At 39.1% G+C, this 14,172-nt stretch overlaps 1 protein-coding gene and 1 pseudogene across 1 annotated transcript; one reads left to right on the forward strand and one right to left on the reverse strand.

Annotated features, from left to right (window-relative positions):
* Nucleotides 697-8,356, forward strand: LOC18779236 (probable inactive leucine-rich repeat receptor kinase XIAO). Its single transcript, XM_020562390.1, has 4 exons — nucleotides 697-839; nucleotides 996-1,372; nucleotides 1,420-1,594; nucleotides 8,083-8,356. The coding sequence occupies exons 1-4, from the start codon at nucleotides 697-699 to the stop codon at nucleotides 8,354-8,356; spliced, it is 969 nt and encodes a 322-aa protein (XP_020417979.1).
* LOC109948693 lies at nucleotides 12,669-13,534 on the reverse strand (annotated as a pseudogene).

Consider the following 14,172-nt stretch of genomic DNA (forward strand, 5'->3'; position numbering starts at 1 on the left):
GAGAGCCTTCGCCAGCACCACACCGGTTCCGAAGCTTAACGATCGCTTCTACCATTTTGTCTTCTGCAGGTCTCCCACCAACCTATTTCACCAAGTGCCTCAGCCCTCTTCCCTGCTGAAGACACCTCATATCTCATCACTAAGTTGGACTCAATATTGGCCGGGCCATTTTGAGCATCAACACCATTTTGATTAGGTTCCTCCCTTCCAGTTGGAATCGATAATATTGAGGTCCTGTAAGATGGGGCCGTCTTTCCCAAAATGGCTTCAAACTCAAAAAAGTGTTTCAAGTCTTGATATTTCTGATAATGGAATTACTGATACCGTTCCCAGTTGGCTTTGGGATATGTCACATAAATTAATCCTTATGGATCTCGATCTCTCTCATAATCAAATTAGAGGCACACTTGGAAATTTGAGATCGGAGTTCCCACCAAAGCTAAATGTGAGTTGGAACCAATTGGAGGGTCCAATCCCTTCAACTCTATAGGAAGCTACTTTTTTAGATCTCTCCAATAATAAATTTTCAGTGGCAGCAGCTTCTTTTTTGTGCACAACCAAGGATAGTAATTTAGCTTTTCTTGATATTCAAGCAACCATATATTTGGAGAACTTCCGGATTGCTAGATCCATTTTAAAAAATTAGTCTTTCTTGATTTGAGCAATAACTCTTTATCTGGAAAAATTCCTACCACAATGGGGTACTTGTTTAGCATCGAGACACTAAGAGTAAATAACAATGGATTTGTGGGAGAGTTGCCTTCACAGTTCAAGAATTGCAGAGACTTGACACTTTTTAATCTTGCGGAAAATAAATTATCGGGATCAATACCTGAATGGTTAGGGGCAAGTCTCCCGAATTTGGCTATCCTTATCCTTCAATCTAATAACTTCTATGGAAGCATCCCACCATAATTATGCCATCTCACTCATATTCAGCTTTTGGATTTGTCGATGAACAACATCTCTGGAACTATACCAAAATGTCTCAACAGTTTGACTGCTTTGGTTCGAAAAGGAAGTTCAAGTCAAACTATCAGACATGACTATATGGGTGATTCTGCACGAATAACTTTTTATGAGGTTTATGATGATGAAGCATCTTTAATATGGAAAGGATTGAGAGCTGAATTTAAAAGTAATCTAGGACATCTAAAGACTATTGATCTCTCATGCAATAAGTTGATTGGAGAGAGTCCTAGTGAAATCACTTATCTTCTTGGTTTGATTTCCTTAAACCTGTCAAGAAACCAATTAACAGGTCAAATACCTTCAACGATTGGAAATTTGCAGGAGTTAGAGTCTCTTGATTTATCAAGAAATCAGATAAATGGCAGAATTCCAACAAGTCTTTCTCGGATAGCTAGTCTTGGTAAGTTGGACTTGTCACAAAACAACTTGTTTGGAAAATTCCAATAGGCACTCAGCTCCAAAGCTTTGACTATGCTTATGGTGGAAATCCTCTGCTTTGTGGAGCACCACTCCCAAAGACATGCTCTGAGGAGGAAAAAGGTCCAGGACAACCTGTGTTGGTGAACCAAGACAGCCAGGATGGGCTCATAACACAAGGATATTACATCAGCATGGGGCTTGGGTTTGTTGTTGGATTTTGGGGAGTTTGTGGCACTCTTCTACTCAACATGTCATGCGAATACACATACTTCAATTTCTTGACCTTTTTGAACGATTGGCTGCATGTGAAGGCAGCAATCATCAGGCAAAGAATGCTTAATAGATAAATGGTAATTACTTCTATCTTTATCATATACTATTTTTGAAATTCAATGATATACGAGTTAGTTGTTCTTGACCCCAAATATGCATGCCAATTTTACATAATCAAAACAATACATGACTTTGTTGCCCTCCAAAACTAAGGATTCTCTCCTTTTGTAATATAAAAGTAACATGCGTTATTTTGTTCACTGGTTAACGTCATTAGACTCATATAGTTTATGTGATTTATCTTTTTCAATCTTATGGGTCGTTTACCTTCGTCTTTAGCACAGGCAGACACCTTTGAGACAGCATGCTTCCCTTCAATTGAAGATGCCCGAGACGAAGGACTGCTCCTATATTCGTACTAGCTTTCGAGTATTTGAGTGATGATAAAGGGTCTCTTTGAAATATAAACCATCTTTAGTAAATAAGTTGTACCATTATTTGTAACTGGAATTTCTACCATGAACTATTTGGTATGATGTTCTGATGCACCTCATGGTTTTTCTCTAATTGAAGCAAGTTTTTTTTTTTTTTTTTTTTTCAATGTAGACGTTGAATTGCCTTTTGTTATATTGCTCTTATGAATAAACCAATGGAATTTGAGTTCAATCCCAGAAACAAAGGATTGCTAGTTTGCACCTGAGCGTGTTCTTATATTTTTTTTGGGGGTCGTAATCAGAGAAATGCATTAAAAACCCCAAAACCTGAGGAACAGATTACAAGGACAAGCAAACTAAATTAGAAACAAATTCAGGAAAATTCTAGCTAACAACCCAACATATGTTTAGAAAAAAGAATCTTCCCGACCAAACAGGTACAATTAGAAAGGTGGGCACGGTAGCCCATCCGACTCCAAAACGTGAACTAGGGAGGGTGGTGGCTGATTAGCCTAGCTTTGCAGCTCCGCCGCTCCCAAACCAATCTTTGCCGCTACATGAGCCACACGATTCAAATTTCTAGGAATCCAGGCTCCGTTGCTAACTTTTTCACCGAGTCTATCCAATAAAACCTTACAGTCGGTTTCTATAATGACCCTACCGTGGCCCCCGTGTATAGCCAAATTAAGCGTGTGGGCTGAGTGTCTCACCTTTACAAGGAACTTGGACCCCAATTTCGATGGCTCACTCAAGTAGATATTTAGGAGGTTTTGAAAAATATGGGGTCTTTGGTAATTATTTTATAGGTTAGAGGGACTTTAATGATGATTTCAAATACCTCTTTACACTAGCCAATTTTGAATCATGGTATATATAGAAACAAAAACAAAAAACAAAAGGAGAGAAAAACATGAAATAAAACCTAAAGACAGTCTAATGATTCAAGTGAGAATTGTAAAGTTGGGAGCCGGAATAGAAAATACAAGTATATAAAACACTTAAGTATTCAATAGTTACATGTCTAGAACTAACATCATGGCCAAACGTGTTACGTATGCATACACTAGTTTTAGAATTTTAAAGACACAAAAGATGTGTTTTGTGATTTAAAGGGCGTGTGCATCAGCTTAGTGTGTTGATTGCCGGCGTATTCTTATTGTAAGGCTGCCGGGAGATTGACATAAGTGGCGGGTGAAGTCTGTAGTGACCAAATCCTTGGGTGTGTGTGTTGAACCAAAAAAATTCACAAAAAAAATTTACTTGGGTTGTGTTTGTCTAAGCTCACGTCCAGCAACCCTTATCTAATATAGGTGATAAGTGTTTCAAAGAAACAAAAGAAAAAAAAAAAAAGCAAGTAAATCCAACTATCCCATATGCTTTTTAAATTTCAAAGCCAAAGGATAAACTAATTCAAAAGTGGGTTGATCCCACGTGCAAGTCCCCTTATTTTCCTTGAAGCTTGGTAATTAGGTGCAAGAAAGGAGTTCAGAACAAATGGGGGTTTGACCAGCCAATCTCAAGAGAGGCTGGCGGTTCCAATTTTTGTGGGGCTTAGCGGATCTTCAGGGGAAAAAGAATTGAAAGTCCTCTAATTGGTTCTGATCCAAAGTAAGCCTATAAAAAGCAATGAGGAGGATAGGGGAAGGGGGAGGCAGCCGTGAGGTTGCAGATACAAAACTAAAAGAGGATGCTTCAAATAAAAATAACAACTTGCAAGGCACAAAGGCAGAGAAGCACCTCCGAAAGGCTGGAGAGATAAAAAGACAGAAGCAATCAAAGATGCATCGGCAACAAGGCTCCTCTCTTGAGGTCCTCCATGTTGGGTGGCAACCCTTTAATCAATCAAATGGATGACAATCCATGTGGGGTGGCAACCCTTGAATGAAATTTCTTGGATGCAAATCCATGGGTGCGTAACCCAAAACCGTTTGGATGCAAATCCATGGGTGAGTAACCCGAAAAATCATTAGATGTGAAATCCATTATTGGGTGAGAAACCCTGAAATTTCTTGGATGCAAATTCATGGGTGAATAATCCCGAAACTATTTGGATGCAAATCCATGGATGAGTAACCCGAAAAATCATTGGATATGAAATCCATAATTGGAAGAGAAACCCTGAAATCAAAGCATTGGGTTTTGCACCCTGAAAACAAAGCTTGGGTATGGGTTTACACCCTAAAAACAAGTTTGGGTGTTTCACCCTCAATCAAGACTTTGGGTTTTACACCCCAAACAAATCTTGGATACAAAATCCATCATGGGTGTGTAACCCTCAATCAAATACTCTGTTATATATCCATTTTGGGCATAAAGCTCATTCACTGAGTGCTCTGGATGACAAATCCAATTTTGGGTACAAAACCCACAAACAAAACCAAAAAAACAAAAAACAAAACAAAAAAGAAGTCAAAAACCACAACAACAACAACAACAACAAAAAAGGAAAGAGCAGTTGCTGGTTTGAGAGAAGAGAGACACCAGCCCAAAAGCAAATATGAGTGGTTTGCTTCAGCCATCAAAAAAATGGGAAAAACAGCCATGTTTTTCTTTTACTGGAGGAAAGCTTGGTGCATGCAATGGACAAAAAAAAAAAAAAGCAAGTCAGCATGATTCGAAGGCCTGGCTTGGTGCGGCATATAGCAGCAACAGACAAAAAAAGTAATAGCCATCACAAAGAAAAAAAGAAAAGTCAGCAAAAGATAAAAGAAGAGGAGGCACATCTCTTTGGAGTCTAATCCTATTCAAAAAAGGGCATGTTCTTCTTCTGCCTCTTGTCTTCAAATCCAACAAGGAACAATATGGCCTATCCGTATTTCACTAGGAGAAGGATTTTTGTCCTTGGGTGTCTTGATCAAATTAAAAGACATCTATTTCTAGCACCAAGCCATGAAGGAACCAGCTGGAGAAGGGAAATGCATTAATTGAAAATTAACTGGCGCAGTATACACCTCTTTCAAGGCCCGGCGGTCTCAAGCCAATATTCCAAGACTCGATAGTCTCAAATACAATGGTCTCGTCTCAGGCCCAACGGTTTTGTCCTTTAAAAATCCAATTGGTGAATAATTGGTGTAAAGTCCTGAATTCTCAAATTATGGATCAATGGGCTCAAATAAGAAAAGTCCAATTAATTCCCAATGAAGACCCAAGTGGTACAAAACCACACCAAATCTCAAGTGGTACAAAACCACGTAAAATTAAACAATCAATTTGGAACTATGCCAGTTTGATCCCATCAAGGGTACGTAGGCAGTCTAGCATTCCACTAGACGCAGCCGCAACCCAATTTGAATCCCTGGTTTTTATCTTGACCAAATTCGTCCAAACAAACCCATTAATTTTCAAATTTTGGAACTACGTCAGTTTGATCCCATTCAGGGTACGTAGGCAGTCTAGCATCTCAATAGATGCAATCACAACCAAATTTGAATCATTGGTTACATCAACCAAATTTCCACAAATCAAATATCTATCTTCGCACAAATCAATTCCGAACTACGTTGGTTTGATCCCTTTGAAAGGGTACATAGGCAATTTAGAGACTCAATCTAGATGCAGCCACCATAATCTCAAATCCAAACAAAATCCCTGGTTTATTCTTAACCAAATTCACCCCAAACACACATCAAAATCGAATCCCTAGTTTATTCAACTCAATTCACTCAAACACTCCTCAATCAAATTCATTCAATTTTCCCCTTTTGCAATGAGTTATTTATTCATTGCGAATCTTTGAACTACGAGTGGCTTGATTCCCACAAGGGATACGTAGGCACCCTGAGGTTGGGCTTGGGAGTAGCTGCAAAATTAAACACACACGTTCTGTTTCTTTATGATGGAATCAAAGGGTGTTCCCTTGAAGCAACGGATTGTAATTAAGAGACTTGCGTCTCGAATGGGTCGAACCTAAAATAATAAAACCCCATTGTTTAATTAGTGGTGGTGAAATTATGTTGGAAGGATCACATTTTCCTTCAACAGTGTGAATAGCAACACTCAATTTTAATTCATATGTAGATTGGGCCTTAGGCCCACTATCTCTTGACGTCGAGTTGGACTAGTGAGCCTTTCCATGTTATGGACTAAAACTCAAGTGACCCATTATTCTTTACATAGTGTCTAGTCGAGAAACCTCTTAAACATGTTAGTAAGCATTTTCATGTGGAGTACAATAAATCAAAGTAATCTTAATCTTAATCCTTCCTTAAAAAAAAAAACGTAATGTTAATCCAATTTCTTTTTCTTTTTTTATGATTGTTCAGAGGCAACTAGTTTTTGTAGTTTAAGTATTTAAAGGTATTTATAATTGCACTTGAGGTCGTGTACTCGATTCTTCGTTTTTTATGGAAACTATTGAACTTCATCCATAATCATAAGAGAAAAATAAAATCATAATTCAGAAACTAGATGGTCAACTTAAAACTTATAACTAAGTTTTGAAACCATTATTTTTGTAGAATGCTAATGCCATTGTCATTTCTGCTAGAACGTACAACACTATCATTGCAGTACGAAAACATTTCCACCTAAATGCATGTGTCTGCAGTACGTATATTGATTAATTTATTAGTCTAAACTCCTATGACATGCTTGTTTCAAAGGGAAGGGTGGATCTGAAAATGCTCTAGTTGAATTTTATCGAAGACAAACTTGGCAGCTGCCTCAGTATAATGAATGCCATCCCAATGGACTCTACATAGTAAGAAAGCATACTTGTAAGAGTTGGTTTTTCTTTTGAGAGTTATTTTGTTGTAATATTTTGTGAGTCTAATACAAGTAATTTGTTTACTTATTTTGTCTCCAACAAGTCTATATTAGAGTTGTGTACTTTAATTTTCTCAACATGTACATGGGATTTTCCATTCTGATTTGGGTACTCATTAGGATGAGAGCATATGTGAGGCATGCCTCTTTGTGGTGGGTTGCACCATGTGAAGGATTAGAACCAAAACCGTAAGCACAATGAAAGGCAACCACATTTATTAGTACCATAATAACCATATCCAGCAACTGCTTTAATATAGTTTCCATACCATATGTATGCTGCAATAAGAGAAAAATGAATTTAAAAAGTTTTGAATCCATGCGGAGTGAAATCAGCATAAATTGAATGCCAAAAGTTTCATTGTAGGTGGAAACGAAAGTTTAGGGGGTGGTATTTGCAAAGACTTGCCATTTCCATTCAATGGCATGTTGTAAATGTCTCAAATATGGTGGATGCAAGGTTTGCTTAACTGCCCGCACAGGTCGTTTTGATTGGGCTCTGTCGCTCGAGCGGCAGAACTTAGACTCGAGCAGACACAAACTCTCGAGCAATGCGAGTGGCTCTCGAACGGGAGGCGCGAATCCTAGTCGTATTCCTTGCTAATCTGGATAGATTTTCTACTAGTTTTGGGGTATTTTAAGTTTTCTATACCCTAAACCCTAAACCCTAAACCCTAACATGAGAAAGCTAAGGCATCAAATTGGTTTTGAATCAAGGGTGAGAGAAAAGAGAGCTAGGGTTTGTGAGAGAGCAAAGAGAGTTCTTCATTGTAACTAAAGGGGTTCTTTCATACTAGTGAATTTCTCGAGGATCACCAAGAGGTCGTAGGCACAACGTTGAACGTCTATAAATTCTTGTGTTTCTTGTGTGCTTGTTTACTTTTCTGTTTGTGTGTGCTTTATCATTGCATGGCTTGTGTGTGATAGTTGTGTAGTCCATCAATGACAAGGTCTTGGAGTGTTTTCGCACAACAAATGGTATCAGAACCAAGTTACGGCAAGTATTAGTTTATGCCCAAGTGTTCTTACAACTTTAAGAGCAGCGGTGTATTGACGATGACCGGCGATAATGAGGTAGAAATCTCCAGTACGAAATCACCAAATGTGTCGAGTACGAAGGTAGAGTTGAAGCCGTTCACCGATAAGGAGAACTTCATGCTTTAGCAAAGAAGGATGAAGCATATCATTAAGCAACAAGGTCTCAACAAAGTCTTGGCAGGCAAGGAAAGGAAGCCGGTAACCATGCGGATTGGGAGGACCTAGACGAGCTTGCTAGAGGATCCATTGAACAACATCTGACAGACGAGGTGTTGTGTAATGCGATGAAAGACATTGCGAAGCAGACATGGGAGAAACTCGAAGAGATGTTTGCTGCCAAATCGTTGTCCAACAAGCTTTTCTTGAAGAAGGAGTTTCACTCTCTAAAGATGGAGGAGGGCAAAAGCATGATGGAGCACGTGAGCGCCTTTAATAGGTGTATTGCTGACTTGTAGAGGATGGATAAGGTTTATAAGTCAGAAGACAAGGTTGTGATGTTATTGACATCCCTGCCACCGTCCTATAAACACTTCCGCACAATGTTTATGTTCGGGAAGGGAACCTTGAAGTATGAAGAGATCATGCAAGACATCCTGACACATGACAGAATGGTTCAACATTCCGGAGGTGTCTCTCAAGATGAAGGTCTTGTAGCAAAGTTCGGAGAGAGAGGTCGATCGAGCAAGCGCGAAGGCAAGAAAAGCAATAGAGGAAGATCAAAATCTAAGGCGAAAGATGGTTGTTTTGAATGTGGGTCAAAGGATCATTGGAACAAAAATTGTCATACATAGAGAGAGAATAGAAACAAAGGGATGAAGCCGGAGTCGCAAAGGATATCGATGGTGAGCTTTTATTTACTAATAGCATTGTTAATACTAAGGCACTTGATATCTCTTCAAGGGTTTCACTTCTAATTGGATTTTGGATTCCAAGTGCTCATATCATATGTTTTCAAACAAATCTTTGTTTGACACGTATGAGGTGGACTACGGCGGCGAAGTTATGATGGGGAACGGCTTGGTATGTAGAGTTGAACGAACGAGTACAATCAAGGTGAAGATGTAGGACTGCGTGGTTAGGACATGGAGTATTGTTAGGTACATACCAAAGTTAAAGAAGAATCTCATCTCTCTCGGTACTTTTGACAAGAATGGCTATTCCTTCAAGGCCATGGGAGGGAAGCTCATAATCTCAAAGGGTTCACTTGTGGTTATGAAGGGAGAGATTCAACCTAACTGCCTGTATCGACTATGTGGTACAATAGTGATTGGTAGAGCAACTATATCTACCAAGAAGGACTCAATGGATGATACTCAGCTTTGTCATTTGAGGCTAGGGCATATGAGTGAGCAAGTAATGCAAGAGCTACACAAACGGAAGCTTCTAAAGGGAGTGCACAGTTGTAAACTTGAGTTTTGCAAATATTGTACCATGGGGAAGGAGACGAATGTGACATTTAAGCAACAAGACAAGGAGAATAGGAGCACGGGAGTGCTTGATTATATTCACTGGATGTGTGGGGGCCTGTACTGGTCAAATCATTGGGAGGAGCTCGCTACTACGTCATATTTTTGGATGATTTTTCTAGGAAGGTTTGGGTCTATTTCATGAATGAGAAATATGAGGTCTTCACCAATTTAAGGAATGGAAGGCGAAAGTAGAGAACCTTACGTGAAGGAAGATCAAGATCCTAAGAAGTGACCATGGATGAGAATATAAATATAGCAAATTTTTGAAGTTTTTCAAGAGCGAGGGTGTCAAGAGGCATTTTACCATGAAGAAGACGCCCCAACAAAATAGAGCTACGAAGAGGTTGAATAGAACTCTCATGGAGTGTGAGAGGTGCATGAGGATTCATGCCGGCTTGCCCTAGGCATTTTGGGCAGAAGCGGTTAACCACGCTTCCTCTTTAGTTAACCGATCATCACCGAAGTATCTTGATTTCAAGTGTGTGGAAGATGTATGGTCTAATAAATCTATTTAGTATACTAATCTTAAAGTATTTGGATGCAATGTCTATGCTCTCATACCTAGTGATGAGAGAACCAAGTTGAAACTAAAGTCTCTTGAGTGTATATTCCTTAACTTTGAGAGCGGCATGAAAGGCTTCAAGTTACGGGATTCAGTGAACCGAAAGAAAATGCTCAGTAGAGACGTCGTGTTTGATGAGAAGACCGTGCCTATGATCAAAGTTAAGAAACCGAAGGCAAAAGAGGATGTTGTTGGAACAAAGACAACCGTTACAATTTCACCAAGTAGGGTGTTCAGGGATACTCCAAGTATGCAACCAATTGAAAACGTTCATGGGGTGGTGGAGTCTGATACTGAGGTGGAGGAATTTGGGAAATAACAACAAACTCAAGATGAAGAAGAGGCTCAAGATCAGGTAGAGTCGTCATCTATAGCTAGGTCTATGCCCAAGAGAACCATCAAACCTCCTCAATGGTTTGGATGGGAGACAGACGCAGTTCACTATACTCTAAACATGAATGAAAGGGATCCAACCACGTTCTAGGAAACAGTTGAGAGTTCGGAGCTTGAAAGTTGGATGGGTGCTATGATGGATGATGGAATCTCTACACCAGAATTCCGTTTGGGAGTTGGTTCCTAAACCCAAATATCAGAATGTGATCGGCTGTAAGTGGGTGTTTAGGAAAAAGAAAGGGATACATGAGAAAGAGTAAACTAGATTCAAAGCTCGTCTAGTAGCCAAGGGGTGCTTACAAAAGGAATGAGTTGATTATGATGATATCTTCTCTCCAGTGGTGAAGCATACTTCTATACGGTTATTGCTCTCCATAGTGGCATAATGAGACATGGAGGTGGAGCAAATGGATGTGAAGACGGCATTCCTCCATGGAGACTTAGAGGAAGACATCTACATGAGTCAACCTCAAGGGTTTGTTGAAGAAGTAAATGAAATCTAGTATGTAGGTTGGAGAAGTCTCTGTATGGGCTCAAGCAATCTCTAAGACAGTGTTACAAGCGCTTTGACACCTATATGCTGTGAATTGGGTATAGAATATGCAAATCGGATTGTTGTGTGTACTCTCATGTGTTCAAGGATAGAAAGATCATCTGATTGCTACTTTATGTGGATGATATGCTAATCACGTGTCAAGATATGTCAAAGGTCCGAAAGTTGAAGATTCTACTTGGGAAGGAGTTTGACATGAAGGATATTGGTCCCGTACAAAAGATCCTAGGAATGGAGATAAGGAAAGACCGAGATGCGGGAAAACTATGGCTATCACAAGGCAAGTACATATCTAAGGTACTTGAGAGATTCAACATGTTGGATTACAAGCCCGTGTCTACTTCTTTGGCAAAGCACTTTAGAGTAAATGCCCATGAAAATCCTTCCAGTGACAAAGAGAATGATGAAATGAGTAAGGTTCTATATGCAAGCAGGGTAGGGTGTCTCATGTACGCAATGGTTTGCACATGCCTCGACTTAGCTCAAGCTGTTTCAAGATACATGGAAAATCTGGGCAGACAACATTGGAATGCGGTGAAGTTGATTTTTTGGTATTTGAAGGGCATGAAGAAACTTGGGATTTTGTTTGAAATACAACAAAGAAAGGCATGTGTGTCGGGTTATGTGAATTTCGGATTATGCAGGAGATATAGACAAGAGGAGATCCACCACAAGGTATGTTTTCAGTTGTGGTGGAGGACCAATTAGTTGGAGAGTGGTGCTATAATCAGTTATTGCCTTGTCTATTACCGAAGCGAAGTATATGGCACTAACGGAGGCTTCTAAGGAAGCGTTATGACTAACAAGATTGGCTAAAGAGTTCAGGATAGCTCAAGACTTGGTGGTGATACAAAGTGACAGTCAAAGTGCTATATGCTTAATCAAGAATCAAGTATTTCACAGAAGGGCAAGCATATTAATTTACATGACCACTAGATAAAGGATTGGGTGAATGATGGGGACATTGCAATAAAGAAGGTTCATATGAATGAGACCGCTTCAGATTGCTTGACCAAGCCAGTCACAGCTAAGAAGTTCAGACATTGTTTGAGCTTGCTCAATCTTGTTACATGCTAAAGAGTGTGGTGGAGCTCTTAGGAGTTACTAGGACGATTTCCAAAAGGTTTAAAGAGGTTCTAGAGGTCAATGATTTTCACAAGGTATTTAGGCTCGCCAAGGTGGAGATTGTTGATGTTGGCTCACCTAAAGATGTGGAAGGAGTGAAGGAAAAAGACGGTCAAATGAGCTGCAGTCATTTTGATTGGGCTCTACTGCTTCAGCAGAAACTACAGGTGCTCGAGCGACAGAGCAGTACTTCTTGCCCAGACCCAAGAGCTCGAGCATCTGCTCGAGCGGCAGAACTCAGACTCTAGCGACGCGAGTGGTGCTCTAACGAGAGGCGCATATCCGTGGCAAATCTGGACATATTTTCTCTTAATTTTGGGGTGTTTGAAGTTTCCTATTCCTTGTACAATTTTACTAAAGCCCTATGACATATAAATAGGCACTTTAGCGCTAGGTTATGATAACGTGAGAAAGCTAAGGCATCAAATTGGGTTTGAGCTAAAGGTGAGAGAAAAGAGAGCTAGTGTTTGTGAGAGAGCAAAGGGGGTTCTTCATTGTAACTAAAGGGGTTCTTTCATACTATTGAATTTCTTGGGGATCACCAAAAGGACGTAGGCACAATGCTAAATCTCTATAAATTCTTGTGTTCTTTGTGTGCTTGTTTACTTTTCGGTTTGTGTGTGCTTTATCTTTGCATGGCTTGTGTGTGATAGTTGCGTAGTTCATCAACTACAAGGTCTTGGAGTATTTTTTGCACAACAATTGCATATGTAATTGAAAGATGGAGGCCTCTCCTTATCTACGGCATTGACGACACGAATAGGCATCTTCTCTTTCCCTTCGAAGATGTCATTTTTACAAACAATATCCTCTGAAACCATAGGCTATTTCGACTTCCCTGAAACTTTTCCCCATGTGATTATTGGTTGCCCCGCTATCCTTGTCAACAAAAATTTAAACGTAAGTGTGCCAAATTCCTCTCTTTCGTGCCAAAAATACTCTACTTTGTAAAGACTATCGTAAACACAAGTTGTGAAAGAACTTTTCTTAGCCACGAATTACTCTTACATGAATTTCTGCTTCCATGCTATTCTTTAGTGCAAGGTTTCTGCATTCAAGTTTTTGATCCTTTGGCTTTTTCCTACAAACCCTAGGATTTCCACCTTCACCTGAACAAATCAAGCTATCATGAGATTCTACATAGTTGCATAACGGCCAGAATTAACAATGCATGTGGCCAAAATTTTCCCATCCTTCTTCATATAATCAATACCATGTTGAAATGATGAAGGCCAGCAATAGTTAGTTCATCCCTGTTACGAAACTCATCGCCAACCTTAACTCCTGAAATTGGTTCTAATTGTTTACTCGTCTTAACCCCTGTTCCTTTCTTTCTAAGATGCATTGCTGCTTCAATATCAGGTTGTTTGTTGGATTTAATATCATGTTCTTGCAAGAGCTTAGTAAATGTCTCTCAATATGCATCCAAAGCCTCATTGACATTGTGAAGTTGTCCATCTTTTTCATCTATTGTCAGCTTGCTGGGAAGAAGGATGGCTTTTCTTTTCTCAAGTGTTTTTATTATAACCATAAAGAGCTCTGATTTTTGTATCAAAGGAATTGCAAAGACACCTATATACAAAGTATAAGGCAGAAACAAACCATACTTTAACCAAATACAGCCGTGCTAATAAAATAGAATTGCATCCAGAATATAACTAGTAGAACCTTTATTGAAAAATTTGTATAATCTTCAGCATTATAATTTTAAATAGACAAAAGTAATGAATACGAGAAAGATCTATTAATTAAAGAAATTTCTTTAAATAAGCATGCAGACATGGGCTTAGCATATTGGTTAGAGCGGATGTGCTCTCCACTCTACGCTCGAGTTCGAATCCCCCTTCTTGTATTTTAGATTAGATTAAAGTAGAATATTATTTATATTAAAAAAAAGAGCATAATTACATTACCCTCTAAATATACATCAAACTCGAGAAATTTGCTAGAAACTAAGGTTGATATTTAAAAAGTTTTCTAAAAAAAAAAAAATTAATTCCAAGCAATGTAAAGTATTCTTTCCAAGTGACAATTGGAAACCAAGGTCAACAAAGAAACAAGTTACCACATTTTTCCCTCTTTCTTACTTGTGGGGCAACTATTTAATTATTCTTTGTAATTGCTCAATTGTTTAATGTATATATTCTTAGCATATTTATTTATCAGGAA

Source organism: Prunus persica, chromosome G4 (genome assembly GCF_000346465.2).
Source record: "Prunus persica cultivar Lovell chromosome G4, Prunus_persica_NCBIv2, whole genome shotgun sequence".
NCBI classification, from domain to species: Eukaryota; Viridiplantae; Streptophyta; class Magnoliopsida; order Rosales; family Rosaceae; genus Prunus; species Prunus persica.

Coding starts and splice junctions, on each gene's coding strand:
- LOC18779236 (XM_020562390.1), top strand. CDS start 697: ATGGGGTACTTGTTTAGCATCGAGACACTAAGAGTAAATAACAATGGA. Junction 1,373..1,419: donor TTCTCGGATAGCTAGTCTTG/GTAAGTTGGACT, acceptor AAATTCCAATAG/GCACTCAGCTCCAAAGCTTT. Junction 1,595..8,082: donor TACATCAGCATGGGGCTTGG/GTTTGTTGTTGG, acceptor AAGTCTTGGCAG/GCAAGGAAAGGAAGCCGGTA.